At 49.5% G+C, this 15578-nt stretch overlaps 1 protein-coding gene across 2 annotated transcripts in view; it reads left to right on the forward strand.

The window, feature by feature from the left end:
* The first annotated feature begins 2421 nt into the window (after window positions 1-2421).
* OXTR (oxytocin receptor) overlaps window positions 2422-15578 on the forward strand; it is a 54300-nt gene continuing 41143 nt past the window's right edge. Inside the window, exons 1-2 of one of the 2 annotated variants that reach the window (XR_014064788.1) lie at window positions 2422-3364; window positions 9666-10000. Coding sequence is in view for 1 of the 2 variants with exons in the window: in XM_081528163.1 (XP_081384289.1) it covers window positions 2437-3364; window positions 9666-9913 (1176 nt within the window). In the remaining variant the exon portion in view is untranslated. Of the gene's footprint in view, window positions 3365-9665; window positions 12367-15578 lie in introns of those variants that run through there. The other variant, XM_081528163.1, reaches the window with a different exon arrangement.

Raw genomic sequence — 15578 nt, forward strand, 5'->3', positions numbered from 1 at the left:
TTGGTCTTAATTGAAAAGATAAATGAGTTCAATCCAGGAAGATAAGTAAGATTGAGGTTGATTGGATGAAAACATGTTTTTCATAGGATTGTCCTGGGGTGAGGATTGTCAGTGTGAGAAAACAGCGTCAGATATACTTAACTGTTTGCAGAGCACTCCTCACGTGAGTGAAGTCTTACTTCCTCAGAGCTCCACAAGGGAAGCCCCCAGAGAAACTGAGTCTCAGAGGCTCCGTGACTTGGCCACACAGGTCGTTAGGTGGTAAAGCCCAGAATCTAGCAGCAGCAATGGTCCACCCCTAGTATGTCTTGGCACACGGCTGTAGCTGTTAGCCCACATCCTTGACTAACGCTATTCTAGCCACATAATTTAAAAAGGGGTAAGTGAAATGTCAGGAAGAGATGCATTTAATGATACTTAGAGAGCCATGTCCACTTTTGAATCCTCTTTTTTTCTGTCTGCCATTTTTTTTCTTGGCCAATTTAAATTATTTTTAAAAATGATTTTAGAATAGAAAAAGAGCTAGGAATCAGAGAAACCATCTTTAAATTTCATAATACTTTGACATCTTTTAGGATTTTAACATTGAAGCATAGCAAAGAGGCAGAAATGGCTTTGGGCCGTAGACAAGCAGAGTCATTTTAAAATGACAGATTTTGTTTGTTTGTTTTTGGCCTTGAGATCTTCCCCTAAAACTAAGTGAAGAAAGACCTCTCCCAGTGCTGATTGGAACAGAAAGTATCTCATTCCTCATGAATGGAGATAGGAACAAAAGTATTCCAAAGCATGAATCCACTGCTAAATCCGCTACATCAAGCACCCTGGAACAGTAGGAGGGGAAGAAGCCCTGAAATTGACCTGATGATTGGGAAATATCGGTTAAATGCTTTTTGTAACTTCATTACTGTCAAGTCAACAGGGAAACACTGCTATGCAAGCCTCCCATTTGCCTGAGAGTTAGGAGCTTCTAAACCAAGAAAGGAAGAAACCAAGCATATTATTTACGAGCTTCTTCCCTCTTGCTGCTTTAAGTCACTGTGAAACAAGCCTGTTTGTTACCCCGTTGGGGCAACGCTGGGCAAGATTACACCGCTTTGCGGGGACCCGCAAGACCTGCCTCCCGCGCCTCCTAGCGGACCTACGTGGTGGTACAGCCCACGCCACACGCTGCAGAAAAGCTGGCCACCGGCAGGCAGCGCCGCATCCTAACGCCGTCCGCGCGCATAGCCTCGACAGGGGTCCTTGTTCGCCTCTAGTCCCTACCCAGCGACCAGTCAGGGCTGCAGGCGAGGTGATTCCACCCCAGGTTACAGCGTCTGAGCCCTCAGCATCCTATCAGACTGGTTACCGGCAGCAGCCACTTCAACCTGCGCCGGGAGCGCACGCGTCTTTGGAACCGTCCGTGGCGGTGCAACTTCCCTAGGCAACCAACTTTAGTTTAGCCCTACGACTCGGTGCAGGTAGCTGGATCCAGCGCATGAGTGGACAGGATGGTTGGCGCTGGTGGAGCCACTGGGACCCCAGAGAAGGTGTTGGAGTGCTTTGAGATCCTAGTTTCTGGAGGGGCCGCCGGTACTCTGAGAGATTGTAAAGTACCTGCTCAGGATCTCGACGGAGATCCCTTGGCTGTTGGGGGCCAAGACGCCTGTTGAGTTCGCGAACCTTCGAGGATGCTGGGCTGGGGAGGATCTCCCCCAAGAGGTGTTAGGGATACTGAGAACAGAGGTTGGGCGTTCTGTATATACTGAGTCAGGAGTGCCTCCAGGATGGAGGCAAAGAAGCAGTTGTTGTGGAAGTTCAGGGGTGGATGGCTAAGCATTTTAGAAACAGGGGTTTGGAGGGGGATGGTCTTGAGCAGGGTTTCTCAGGCAAGTGGCTGTTTGGGGGCAGGAGTGTCTCCAGAGGGAGAATCTGGAGTGGGGTTTACTAGGAGAGGTGGCTGTCCTGTGGGTTCTGGGGAGTAACTAGTTGGGGCATCCCTAGGGGAGGTGGCTGGCTTAGAAGTCCCAGTCCGGGAGGAAACTGATTACGTTCCTCCCTCTCCTTCAGTGGAAGCGACTATCTCAAGGAACTGCCGGTCCGGTAGATTCCCGCTCATTTCCAGTGTCTCAGAACTATCTCAAACGGGAATTTCTAGAACGGCCGCTCAACAACCCCAGGGCAGGCGGTGGTGGCCCTAGTCCTAGATGATTTGAGGTTCCTGGGAAGGGGACAGCTGAGGCATACATGCGTCGGGAGAGAAACGCACGGTCTTTTCATGGCCCTCGGAGTTTGTTTCAGAGTCCGACCCAGCAGATCAGTCCGCGGAGTCTCAGGGAGTGGAACCCAGGAGCCCCCACCCCGCCCCAGGCACGCCGGGACTGCGCGTCGGGCCCCGCCCCGCGCGCCGCGTCTTAAAGGGCTCGAAGGCCGGGGCGCACCGCGGCGGCCGCGGTCATGGAGGGTGCGTTTGCGGCCAACTGGAGCGCCGAGGCGGTCAACGGGAGCGCGGCGCCGCCGGGAACCGAGGGCAATCGCACCGCCGGGCCGCCACAGCGCAACGAGGCCCTGGCGCGGGTGGAGGTGGCCGTGCTGTGTCTCATCCTGTTCCTGGCGCTGAGCGGCAACACGTGCGTGCTGCTGGCGCTGCGCACCACGCGCCACAAGCACTCGCGCCTCTTCTTCTTCATGAAGCACCTGAGCATAGCCGACCTGGTGGTGGCGGTGTTCCAGGTGCTGCCGCAGCTTCTGTGGGACATCACGTTCCGCTTCTACGGGCCCGACCTGCTGTGCCGCCTCGTCAAGTACCTGCAGGTGGTGGGCATGTTCGCGTCCACCTACCTGCTGCTGCTCATGTCGCTCGACCGCTGCCTGGCCATCTGCCAGCCGCTGCGCTCGCTGCGCCGCCGCACCGACCGCCTGGCGGTCCTCGCCACATGGCTCGGCTGCCTGCTGGCCAGCGTGCCGCAGGTACACATCTTCTCTCTGCGCGAGGTGGCCGACGGAGTCTTCGACTGCTGGGCCGTTTTCATCCAGCCCTGGGGGCCCAAGGCCTACATCACGTGGATCACGCTGGCCGTCTACATTGTGCCTGTCATCGTGCTTGCCGCCTGCTACGGCCTCATCAGCTTCAAGATCTGGCAGAACTTACGGCTCAAGACGGCGGCAGCGGCGGCCGAGGCTGCCGCGGGGGCTGAGGGCGCGGCGGCAGACTGCGCGGGGCGCGCAGCTCTGGCCCGCGTCAGCAACGTCAAGCTCATCTCTAAGGCCAAGATCCGCACGGTCAAGATGACCTTCGTCGTCGTGCTGGCCTTCATCGTGTGCTGGACGCCATTCTTTTTCGTGCAGATGTGGAGTGTCTGGGACGCCGATGCGCCCAAGGAAGGTAGCGCGGGCGAAAACACCGGGAGGAGGGAGCGCGGCGGGGCGGGGCCCTGGTCCTGCTGTCCCTGTCCAGGGTTTGGGGGGCTTCGTGGATTGTTCTGAGCCTTGTCCCCATAATCTGCTGGCCAAGTGATTTGGGGCATAACTTCCCTGAGCCTTGACTTCCCTTTCCGTAAAATAGCAAAGATGATAAACCAGTTTCCCCTGCAGTTGTTTAGTTGCTAACCAGTGTCCGACTCTTTTGTGACCCCATGCATTGTAGCCCGCCGGGCTCCTCTGCCCAAGGGATTTCCCAGGTAAGAATACTGGAGTGGGTTGCCATTTCCTTTTCTAGGGGATCTTCCCAACTCAGGGATCCAACTGGAGTCTTCTGCATTAGCAGGTGGATTCTTTGTCACTGAGCCACCAGGGAAGCCCCCTCTTCAACGGTAGGGGAATGAAATGAGAAAATGCACGTAAAATCCCTACCACAGTCTTTAGGTCACATATGGGGTATTTGATTCACTATTATGGACCAGGAAATCGAGCTTCCTATGACTTGACTTTTCCACCTGATGAGCGATGCGGGGAGGTGACTTTCCGACCCAGGCCCAAGCTCCTGCCACGTTAAGTTCACTTTACCTTGAACTTCCACTTTAAGTTCAAGTCATCGTGAACCCGGGAGACCTAGTTTGGATCAGAGCAGCGGGAGATGGGCGCTTGGATTCTTCCAACCAAGCCTGAGAAGATGTGGGGCGGGGCACCGTCCGGAGGGGGAGACTAGTCTGGGAATCCCTTGCCGAGTGGAGGAGGCGAGTTGCGCCCCTCGCCCTCTCCCCAGCCGCGAGGTGGAGAGGTGAGTACTACGGAGGCGGCGCTGTCGGTGCCCAGGAATCCAGACAGTGCTTCTGCTGAGGGGTGGGGGCAAGAAGGGAAGGGAGCGAACGGGACGCAAACTTTCCCATTTGTCTCGGGAGCCCGGGTGATTTTGGTAGGCGGGGAATGCGCGCTCTCCAGACTGCAGGACCGAAGGCTCAGAACTGAGGGTGGCTGGGGAGAGCGGGAGGAGAAGGTAGGGTGGGATGCTGTGAGGAGGGATCCAAGGGAGCAGAGCACCTGGGGCGCTGGCTTGTGGCCGATGCTTTGCGCCTTCAGCCTGCATCACAGACAGCTCCAGTAGCTCATTTGCAAACAGCAGGAGGGGTGGTCTGTGGTGGTGAATGACTTACACCTTTTGGTTGAAAGGTAATCTCAATGCACTGGAATGCCGGCGGTTCATTTGCTTTGTAAGGAAAGACTGAGGGGCTTTCTTTCAGCCTTTCTGTCCTTTAGAAAGCAAACTCATCCCATTTCTGGATAGAATCACTACTGCTTCCAGCAGTCTCCCAACACGGCAGCCAATCCGTGGAAGCTGAAGTCATCATTCAGCTCGCTAACTCACAGACCTCTGGCCATAGAATTGGCTACTCAGTGAGGAAGTGAGCCCCCCACCACTGGGGGTAATCAAATATCTGCCAGGGTGTTTTGCCAGGGGGAAGGTTGAAATGCACAGGAGGCCTGGTTGTAAGTGTTTCCCCATCTGTAAAATGAGCAGCAGTCACCCTGAATGGTTGACTAAACCTGCCTGGGGCTGTTTGCTGGGGTTAAGATTAGGCTTTAGGTTGTGGGGAGGGTAGAAAGTACTGGTGGCATAGAGCCTGGTATATAGTAAGTGTGCTGTCAGTGCTTTACAAAGAGGAAAATTTCAAGATGTGTCAGGTCATGGAGTCCATCCATACAACTGAGGGAGTGGGGATTGTTGAGCTCAGGAGTGCATTTTCACAGAGGGACTGCAGTTTTCATTGAGTGGTGGCAAGTCCAGTAATGCTGGAAACAAGAGTGTTAAGAGGTCAAGGGAAATTAAGGTTTTCCCCAGAGGGAGCAGTATGACGCAAGGTGAAGAGATTCTAGCTCTGAGTTTTGGAAGCCCAAGGGGACCGTTTCGGATGACTGGGTGGCAGAGTGGTGTAACCAGGTGGTCTTCCTGTGATCCAGGCCACTGAGGGGCAGCCTCTGCCAGAACCTCCCTCCGTGCTCTGCCGGGACGCTGGCACCTCCCACCCTTTCCAGATGCTCCAGTACCAGGGAGCTCTGCCCTACACGGCCCACGCCTCACACTGTAATGGTCACACTTACTCATCCTGTTTCTTTCTCTTTATCCCCACCTGACCTTAATAGTTGAGTGTGAACTCACTTTTCCCAGAGGAAATTATATTTGCATTCAGTCTTCTTGTTAGGGGCCCATCTCCCATCATCAAGCTGAGAAATTGTCTTTTTGCTTTTCCAACATAGTGGTGGCTGTGACTTGTTTATCAGGACTTCCTGTCTGCTAATTTCATGCTTCACTTCGACTTAGTTCCCTTATCGGACATTTCGCATTTTCCAGCCTCTGCTAGTGGCCAAGGACAGAGCCACAGATGTCACACAGTCCTCAACCACAGATTATAAGCAGAAATAATTACAATAGGAAGGGATGATGCTGTATTCATTTGTCAGAAGTACTGTGAGTGCCCCCAGGATTCATTGATTCTAGCTCCCTGGAAAAAAATCAGGATCAGAGAGGAATCAACATTTGAAAAGGATTTTGAAGGTTGAGTAGGAGCTGGCTATGCAAAGAAACATACGCACATTGCCTGATGAGATCATTGGAATACTTCTCAGACTTCACTGTGTACACAGAATCATGTGGGGGAACTTGTTAAAATGCAGATTTTGATTCAGCACATCTGGGTGGGGCCCGTGAGACTGCATTTTTAACAAACTCCTAGGTGATGCCCCTGCAGGGCCCTTGACTGCACATTGAGTAATGAGGCTTTAATGTATTATCTCTGTTCCCCAAACGTGTGGCTTGCCTATGCATGTGTGGCCCAAGTTGGTGGCAGGGTCCTGTCATTCTCCAAAGGGTAAGGAAGGGCTCTCCGTTTGCAGGAAACCTCACTTCTTCTGCTTCTAGAACATGGTTATTCCTCAGGTCCTTCCTGGTAGGCCCCACATGTCCCCAGATTTGAGCAGTGGCATCACAGAAGACTATTTAAAGCTCTGTAGCCCACAAGTTTAGCTCTTTTTCCTGACCTTATACATAGTGAGATCATACACCTGTGACTTTTACAATTCCAATGTTGTAAAATGGTGGTCTTTTCAAAGACAGAGCCCTGGAATACCTACTAGTATTCAATCTTTCTGTACGTGTACATCCAGAAATCATTTTTTAAAAAAGCCTCTGTACACCACAACTCACAAATTCTCCTATAGCTCCTGTAGGGATAAGGGATTTAGTCTTTATGAGAGATGCCTGATTTGGGAGACATGGGATGAGGTAGGGGTGGGGAGAGGAGACCTTGAACTGAGTGAGTGGTTTCTGGAGTGAGAGCCTCTTAGGAAGGTTGATGAGCTTGATCAGATTCAACTGAGCCATAGTTCTTTGAATTGTAAGTGACATGTGTTCGTTACCTCAGGGACAGCGCAGCCAGAGAGGAGAGGCCCTGGCCAGTTGCCCATCAGCTGTTCCAGGCTAATTTGGGCCCAGGGTGGCAGTGATGGTGACAGGCGGGGGCAGTACCGGGAAATCCGCACAGGGGACTTCGTGAGGCTTGAGTAAAGCCAGGCTGGTGGGTGGGTGGACCACTGGGACACCCTGTCCTCGCATGGCCCTTGGCCACCCACCTCCTCCATGAATCATGGTTCTGGATGGAAGTTCAGCGTGGTCTCTGTCTTCTGGGGGTGGTAAATGCCCAGCAGGGGATGTTTGCTGTTGGCACAAGGCCCTTTCTGCTCAGTCCTCTGGCATGTAGGAGCCCCCACTTGAAGATTACCCCTAGTGCCCTACCTTGGGCTCATCGCCCGTCCACCAGTGCTTCCACTCCCCACTGACTAGGAGGCCTATCTTGCTTCTCTCTTTCTCACCTGGATTTGTAAATCCCTTGAGGGCAGGTCCCCAGGGTTGATTAGGTGGCTGGTACTGAGTAGACACAGCAGGGAAGGATGCATGGACATCTGATCTCTTCCTCCCCCGCTCCCTCCCTTTCCTGAGAAATGCCCTGAGCTCAGGCCAGGCAGGTATGAGGGCTGATCCCTGGTTCATGCCTCCCACTCAGCCCCCCTTCTCTCCACCACCAAAGAAAGTGGTTTGCAAGCCCTCAGGGCTTGGACCTTGAGGGACAGGTGTTCCTTTTGCTGAGGGGGATAGAAGACATGGCTGAGAGCCAGCCCGCCTGGTGGAGACCCTGAGATCCCTTTCTCACCCATGGCTGCAGCCCCTTCCCTGTTGGGTTTCTTATGGCAGGGGAAAGTTTTCCACAGCAGACCAGCCGGAATTCCTTTGGGGTCATGTACTCCAATCTCAGGCCTCTGGGTTGTGAGTTTTTTTTTTTTTTTAAAGTCATGGAGAAAAGGGCAAAGAACAGTTTCTTGAATTGAACTCAGGAGCAATAAAAAGGCAACGGCACCCCACTCCAGTACTCTTGCCTGGAAAATCCCATGGACGGAGGAGCCTGGTAGGCTGCAGACCATGGGGTCGCTAAGAGTCGGAAACGACTGAGCGACTTCAGTTTCCCTTTTCACTTTCATACGTTGGAGAAGGAAATGGCAACCCACTCCAGTGTTCTTGCCTGGAGAATCCCAGGGACGGGGGAGCCTGGTGGGCTGCCATCTATGGGGTCGCACAGAGTCGGACACGACTGAAGCGATTTAGCAGTAGCAGCAATAAAAAATTCTGCAGTTGATCACATTTCATATCTGTAAATAATAATATAATAACTTGAATAAACACTTTGCTGTTCACAATGCCCTTTCACACAATTTTTTTTTTCCAATTTTCTGCAAGTCCTAGTGGGTGTCACCTCCATTTCAAGATAAGGCTGTTAAGGTTCAGACAGTAGATGTGGCTCAGAGAACGAATAGGTAGGAAGGGGATTCACACCCCATGGGTTCGCGTCTGGGTCCTCTGTAAGGGGCTCCCCATGGGCCTGACCCCTCAGGAGGTGCTGGCTGCTGACCATACCTCTCTTGGATGAGTCTGTAGATTCTGATTTCCACGCCTTCCTTTTGTCCACACTGACTTCCTCATCACTCTGCTCTAGCATAGCTGGGGCCAGAGTCACAGGAACTTGGGAGCTGGGCTGACCCTTCAGAGCAGCTGGAATGCAGACACAGGGGCCGGCCTGGGGGCCCCGGCATGAAGCAGGCACTGGATCTGGGCTGCCTGGGATAGGGTGTTAACCCTCTGTCTGAAGGCAGAGTCTCCAGAGAAACTCTACTGTGTGCTTGCTTGCTATTCTCTGGCAGCTCTGGGCTGAGTGCCTGGGTCCTAACACGGGACCCCGAGCAGCCACTGCAGCATCCACTGCCAGCCTGCCGGACTCCACTGGGGCAGCACCTCTCTCAGTCACCTTTTCAGTCAGTGCCCGATTGCAGCAACCTACCGGGTGGCTATGTTTTGAAAGGTGACAGTCGATACAGTGAGGATTTCAGTGTAGAAGACCGCCACCAGGAGAGTGGTGTGGCCCTGGGACTTGGAGCTAGAATGTAGGCGAGCAGAAAGCAGGGAGAGTGATTTTACAGCCCTCTTTCCAGCTGGAGTGACCTGGCTGTGTGTGAGCAAAGCAAAAGACCTTACCTTTGAGGTCTGCATGCAAGATCAGATACTCCTGGGATAAGAGCATCTTCGTAAGTCAGCTGGAATAAGTCTGGAGCCTTCTCCTCCCCTGCTGCGTCACTTATGCAGAACAGCATGGACTTAGATGAGCCCAGGTGGCCCCCTGGCATGTGGTCATGATCGCAACTGCCCTGCATTGGCCACTTGTAGTATCAGGTGCTCTTCCACCCTTGCTGTGTTCCTGTGAGATTTGGGACTCTTGTTATCCTCATTTAGAGATGAGAAAACAGCAGTTTCTTGGGGAGTTAAAGTGTTTGTGGCTGCCAGGGCTAGGATACAAGCTAGGTCTGGCAGCTTCTACCTCTGTGTGCTTGGATACTCTTGAGTGGGAGGCAGTTGATACTTGCGAGGTCAGTAAGGAATGAACAGGTGGCCATGCGGATGGAAGCATGTGGTAGGTAAGCTTTGGATGGGAGAAAGGACAAGGAACGTTCCAGGGCTGGGCTGAGCAGGGAAAGGTGTCGGGGCCAGGCTGAGTATGTGCTCAGAGCACAGATGTGGAAGGAAGGCAGGTTTGGTCTCTGTGCTCCTCCATCTTGTGACACAGCACCTGGTCCCTGTTCTCAGGAGGTGATGCTTCATGCCCCGATAGTGATGCCTTGTTCTCCTTTCTTCCCCTCTCCACCTCCAGCCTCAGCTTTCATCATCGCCATGCTCCTGGCCAGCCTCAACAGCTGCTGCAACCCCTGGATCTACATGCTCTTCACAGGCCACCTCTTCCAAGAACTTGTGCAGCGCTTCCTCTGCTGCTCATTCCGCCGCCTGAAAGGCAGCCAGCCTGGGGAGACAAGCATCAGCAAAAAGAGCAACTCGTCCACCTTTGTCCTGAGCCAGCACAGCTCCAGCCAGAGGAGATGCTCGCGGCCATCCATGGTGTGACTGATGGGGCCAGGACCGCCCTCCTTGGCTTGGACTGTGCAACAGCGACAGTCTGGTTCTTGGTGGCTGTGCACATGTGTATATAAGGTACCTTTCAGTTTGTACCCCTCTGTACCTTGGGCAGCTGGAGTTGGGTGGGGAAGCAACCCCCATGGGGAAAGATGGTAGGGTGACTCAACCATCAAGCCAAGCCTCGGATCTTCCGGAGGCTCCCACAGGTACTTCTCCTGCCCTGACCCCACTGCTGCCTTCCTTTAACAGTAAGTCCCCTACATAAGAATGAGTTCTGTTCTGAGAGCACGTTTGTAAGTCTAATCTGTTAGTAAGTCCAACAAAGTTAGACTAGGTACCCAACTTACACAATCAGCTATATAGTACTGTACTGTAATAGGTTTATAATACTTTTCACACAAGTAATACATACATAAAACAAACGCAGAAAGTAAAACATTTTCAGTCTTAGAGTACCTTGAAAAGTACACCTATAATACAGGGGCTGCCATGCTTCTTTGAAAGTTTGCAACTAGAAGGTTTGTGTGTAGAGGACTTACTGTATTCTGGGATCTTGAGAAGGGTAGTAAGTATAAGATTGGTGACCAGATGGGTACAGAAGCCTAGTGTTCTGAGCTTGGGGTGAGGAATAGGACCTTGCTGGTGGTGGTGCTAATAACCTCCTGACCTCAAAGTGCTTTTGCCTTTGAGTGGACTGGTGCTAGCATCCTTAAGCACCAACTTGTCTGAAGGTGGCCCTAGAACAGGGGATTCTCTTAGGAGACTGTCTGGCACATGCAGCCAAGTAAAACTTGAGCTAAAAATGTTTGATATGCTAATACTTAAGAAGCATTTGGGAAAGAAAAAGGAACTAAAAGACATCCAAATTGGAAAAGAAGTAAAATTCCTTACAGATGATGCAATTTTGTATATAGAAAATTCTAAGGAATTCACGCACACATGCACATACACAAACCCAGTAGAACTAATACAGGAATTCAGGGTTGTGGAATACAAAGTCAATACAAAAATCAATTGTATCTCTTTACCCTGGCAATGAACAATGTGAAAATAAAATTCAGAAATAATTCTGTTTATAATAGTATCAGAGAGAATACAAATAAATTTAATGAAGGAAGTGCAAGACATATCCTGAAAACTAGAAAGTGTAGTTGAAAGACATTGAAGGCTTAAATAAATGGATTGACATCCTGTGTTTATGGATCAGAGACTTAAATATTGTTAAGGTAACAATACTCTTCAAGTTTATATACAGATTCAGTGTAATCCCTCTCAAAACCCTAGCTAGCTTTTTTGTGCAAATTGATAAGCTGATCCTGAAGTTTGCATGGAAATGCCAGGACCCAGAATAGCCAGATAAACCTTTAAAAAGAAGGACAAAGGGACAAAGTTGGTGCATTCACACTTCCAGTTCAAAACTTATTAGAAGGCTACAATAATCAAAAGAGTGTGGTATAGACAAAAGAAGAGGCATATAAACCAGTGGAATGGAATGGCCTTGTGTTTATGGCCAATAGATTTTTGACAAGTGTGGCAAGAGAATTCAGTAGGAAAGGTAGTCTTTTTGGAAAATGGTGCCAGGACAGCTGGATATCCACATGCAAAAGAATGCAGTTGGATCCCTACCTCACACTACATACAAAATTAGCTGAAAGTGCATCAACCTAAATATAAGAGCTAAAACTATATCTTAGAAGTAAGCAGGGATGAATCTTTGTGGCCTTGGACTAGGTCATGGGTTCTTAGATACGACACCCAAAACATAAGCCTAAGGAAGAATAGATAAATTGGACCTCATCAAGGGGGCACAAAACTTGTATGCTTCAGAGGGCACTATCAAGAAAGTGACAAAACAACTCAGAATGGAAGAAGATACTTGGAAGCCATCTACTCATATCTAGAATGTATTAAGAACTCTTACTTTTTATCAGTAAAATGCCAAATAACCCAGTTTAAAAAACGAGCAACATATTTGATAAACAAATGAGTAAACCATATTTTTGTATCTTCTACAAAGAAAAGATATAAGTGGCTCATAAGCACATGACAAGACTCTCAGTATCCCTATTCATGAAGGAAATGCAAATCAAAGCCGCCGTGAAATAGCAGTGCACACCCACTAAGATGGCTCTGATCAGAGAGACAGGCAATGACAGGTGGGAGCGAAACTGGGACTCTCCTCTATCACTTGTGAGAAGGTAACATGGTGCAGCCACTTTGGAAAATACTTTGGCAGTTCCTCAAAAAGTTAAACATAGAATTACCGTATGAGCCAGAAATGCTACTCCTGGTTTTTACTCAAGAGAAATGAAAGCATACATATACATGAAAACTTGCATGTAAATGTTTCTAGCACTGTGATTTATAAGAGGCAAAAATGGAAATAACCCAAATGTCTATCAGCAGATCAATGGGTAAATAAATGTGATATACCTATACAATGAATGGCACATTATTCAACTATAAAGTAAAATGAAGTACTAACATATGCTTCAACATGGATGAACCTGGAAAACATATTAAGTGAAAGAAACCTTGAGGAAAGTCACATACTGCATGATTCCATTTATATGAAATGTCAAGAATAGGCAAATCTGTGGAGACAAATTATAGAACAGTGGTTACCAGGGGCCAGGAACTGGGGTGGGTGGGGAGTGACTGCTAAGTTACAGGCTTTTTTAGGGGTAGTGAAGATTTTCTGGAATTAGGGATGTGTACATTTTGAGAATATGCTAAAAACTACTGCGTTAATACTTAAAAAATATTTACCAACTGAATTCAGAGGCAACCAGTCTGAAGGATGAATTTCTTAGAATCTGTTACTTCTCAGAGCTTTTGTTTCTGTGTGACTCATCATTTCAGAAAAATCCATAGTTTTCTTAGTTTTCCTACGAGATGGTGTTTCCAGTTTGACCAAAAGTACCAGCAGTGATAATACCTGGTAAACATGTTGTGAAATGTCTTCTCAGCCTTGAAGCACATGTGACCATGTCCAGGAGACACCTTTTGCTATTCAATATAGGATGTTGTAGATCAGAGGATTAAAGAATGGGACTGGCCAGCTCATTGGCACACTGGCACTCTTGTTTTTTTTGCGCAAGTATTTTTGGACTCACTGTGATACAAGAGCGCGTCCTAAAGCCCCAGCTCTCCTCTCTCTACTTTCCCTTTCTCACTCTACACTGCATTGTATACACACATACACACACAAACACACTCACACACAGTAGAATGAGCTAGAAGGATCTTGATGTTCAGGGAGAAGAGAAGTGTGTGCTGAAATGCCAGTGTCCAGAGCCCCACCTTTTAGGACAGTATCTTCAGTACTAACTGGATACAGAGGACAGTGTCAACTTTGAACCCAGAGGCAGTGCAGTGTTGCTGTGACAGGTGCCTAGTGTCAACACCACCTAGTCCTGGCTGTTTGGGGAGCTAACTGGATGCCAATCCGGGGTCTCCATGCCCACCTCAAGGACACCAGGGCAGCCTGGGTGCAAATGCAGCAATGGTGGAGCCTGTTAGCATTTGAGCCTCTTTGCTCACTAGCCAGAAATGCCCCAGTCTGCTGAAGTTGCCATCCTAGCAGCCACCAGAGGCCACTGGGGATCAAGGAGACAGCAACTCAGGTGATTTTTCTGACCACAGGCATAACCTTGCCGAGAACCCTGGAATTGCAAGGTTCTTGGGCATCAGAACCAGCTGGGACACTTTCCTCATTCTCTTGCTGTGAAAGCTCTGGAATCTTGGTTCTTATTATGGCACAGGAATCTGATTTATAGCCAATCAGTGACGTTTGATATCAGCAGCACCACTGGCTACACACCTCTCCCCTCCCAATATTCCTGGAGGATATTTTCACAATTGATTGTTGTTTCCCCAACCCAAGCCTGGAAGAAGACAATTAGGTGTCCAGAATTCTGCCTCAGACTGGGTTGTCTCTGTCTTCCTCCAAGACGCAATGCCTGAGGTCCTCCAGCCATCTTTGCCTGCAGTTTCAGGAGTATTTACAAACCTAATGCACCTATTGGTACCTGGAGGTGCCAATAAGTTGGAGCATGAAGATTTTCTTCTGGAATGTTTCATTTTTCTCGCGTTGAAAAGTGAAATGCGAACACTTGAAGACTCTGAGCCTTATTTCTTTATGTGCTGAAAAAAAATCTGCCACACTGTTTGGTCTTCTTGGGGGATGGCTCTACAGGATGTGACTGTTGGAGGCTGCCTTTTAGGAAGATCCTGGTTTCAAAATGCGTAACCTTTTGTGTTTAATTGCAGCAAAATGCCCCTAAGTGCAAAATGTGAATTCCTCGATTTTGTTTTACTTGGTGAATTTCTGTGCTGTCTCCTGTCTGTGCCAGTTGGTGAATGATGTACTCGACAATGAGATGCCTGCTTCAGTAGTTTCTCTATAAAAGGGGCACTTAATAAACATATTTTTCCATTTGTTGCTTTGCCCTCTTTCTTTCTCCTGAGAACAGTGACCATATCTGGAGGCTTGCAGACTTCAGTTCCCTTGCTGGGCTTCCCTTGAATCTGCATAATCTGTCTGATTGGGACACAGGCGCATCTGGGCTGTGGCAGGTGGGGGAGTTGGGCAGCAGGGGGACCTGATCCCAATCTCTTGGTTCACATGTTGTCTCATTTATCAGAGTTCTGTTGGAAGATGCTCTAAGACCCATACACAAACCTCATGTATGATGTAGCCACATCCACCATCTAACTCTGGACATTATGGGAGTCTAGACTGTCATCTTGAAGGAAGCTTAAGGCATATCTTTCTTCAGATGGGGTTGTGGGAGCTACCTGCAGAACCACAAATGGGTTTGTGGTCATTCCTGGTCTCCACTATTGAATCACAACCTGTGTCTTAAACAAGAATACCTCGTGAGCCAGATGTAGTGTATGAGAGTGGAATGCCACCCCCTTCTCTGGCCCATTCTCATCATACTCCTAGCGCGCTGTCCTGACTGCTACTTTTCAGGTGGGGTCACAGAAGGAACAACTCCCGTCATAGTCTGGCCCTTAGAGAAGGAGAATGAGCTTGAAAAATTGGAGTCAGGGTCAAGTTAGGTCACAGCAAATGCCAAGATGGTCAAAAGTCTGCGTAACCCAAGACTCCAAGTCTGAAATGGTTGGCCCAACAATGTGAGAGATGTCTTAGGGGCAGGCCCTTCGAGGGGGTATAAGGGGTACTTGCTTTAACCCTTTCAGCAGGAGGAGCCTAGGCTCTGAGTCCACTTGAGAATGTGCAGGGCCCTCGAGCAGAGAGCAGTGGGCTGGAACCACAGCATGAATGTGACTGGCTGTGCACCTTTTGAATAGGAATGTGTTGAAGGTGAAGCAGTAAAATGTGAATTCTAGAGCCTAGATGGTGGGTAGATAGTTGTTCACAGCAGACATTTTCAACATTCCTCTGTGTTTGAAATTTTCATACTAAGATACTTGAAAAAACAAAAGCAGGTAAAAAGAGCTAAAATGGACTTTAGAGATCATTTCGTGGCTGATAAAGTTGAGGCCAACTAGGAGGAGAGGCAAGGATAGAATGGAGGCTGCTTCTGCCCTGCCTCCTATGCAGGTGTGGTCCCCTCCACCACGTCACCCTCAGGACCCTTGGGCTCATGGCCAGGTGCCAGTGAGGTGATACCTCTGAAAACAT

Source organism: Giraffa tippelskirchi, chromosome 9 (genome assembly GCF_054371585.1).
Source record: "Giraffa tippelskirchi isolate mGirTip1 chromosome 9, T2T-mGirTip1v1.2.pri, whole genome shotgun sequence".
NCBI lineage: Eukaryota > Metazoa > Chordata > Mammalia > Artiodactyla > Giraffidae > Giraffa > Giraffa tippelskirchi.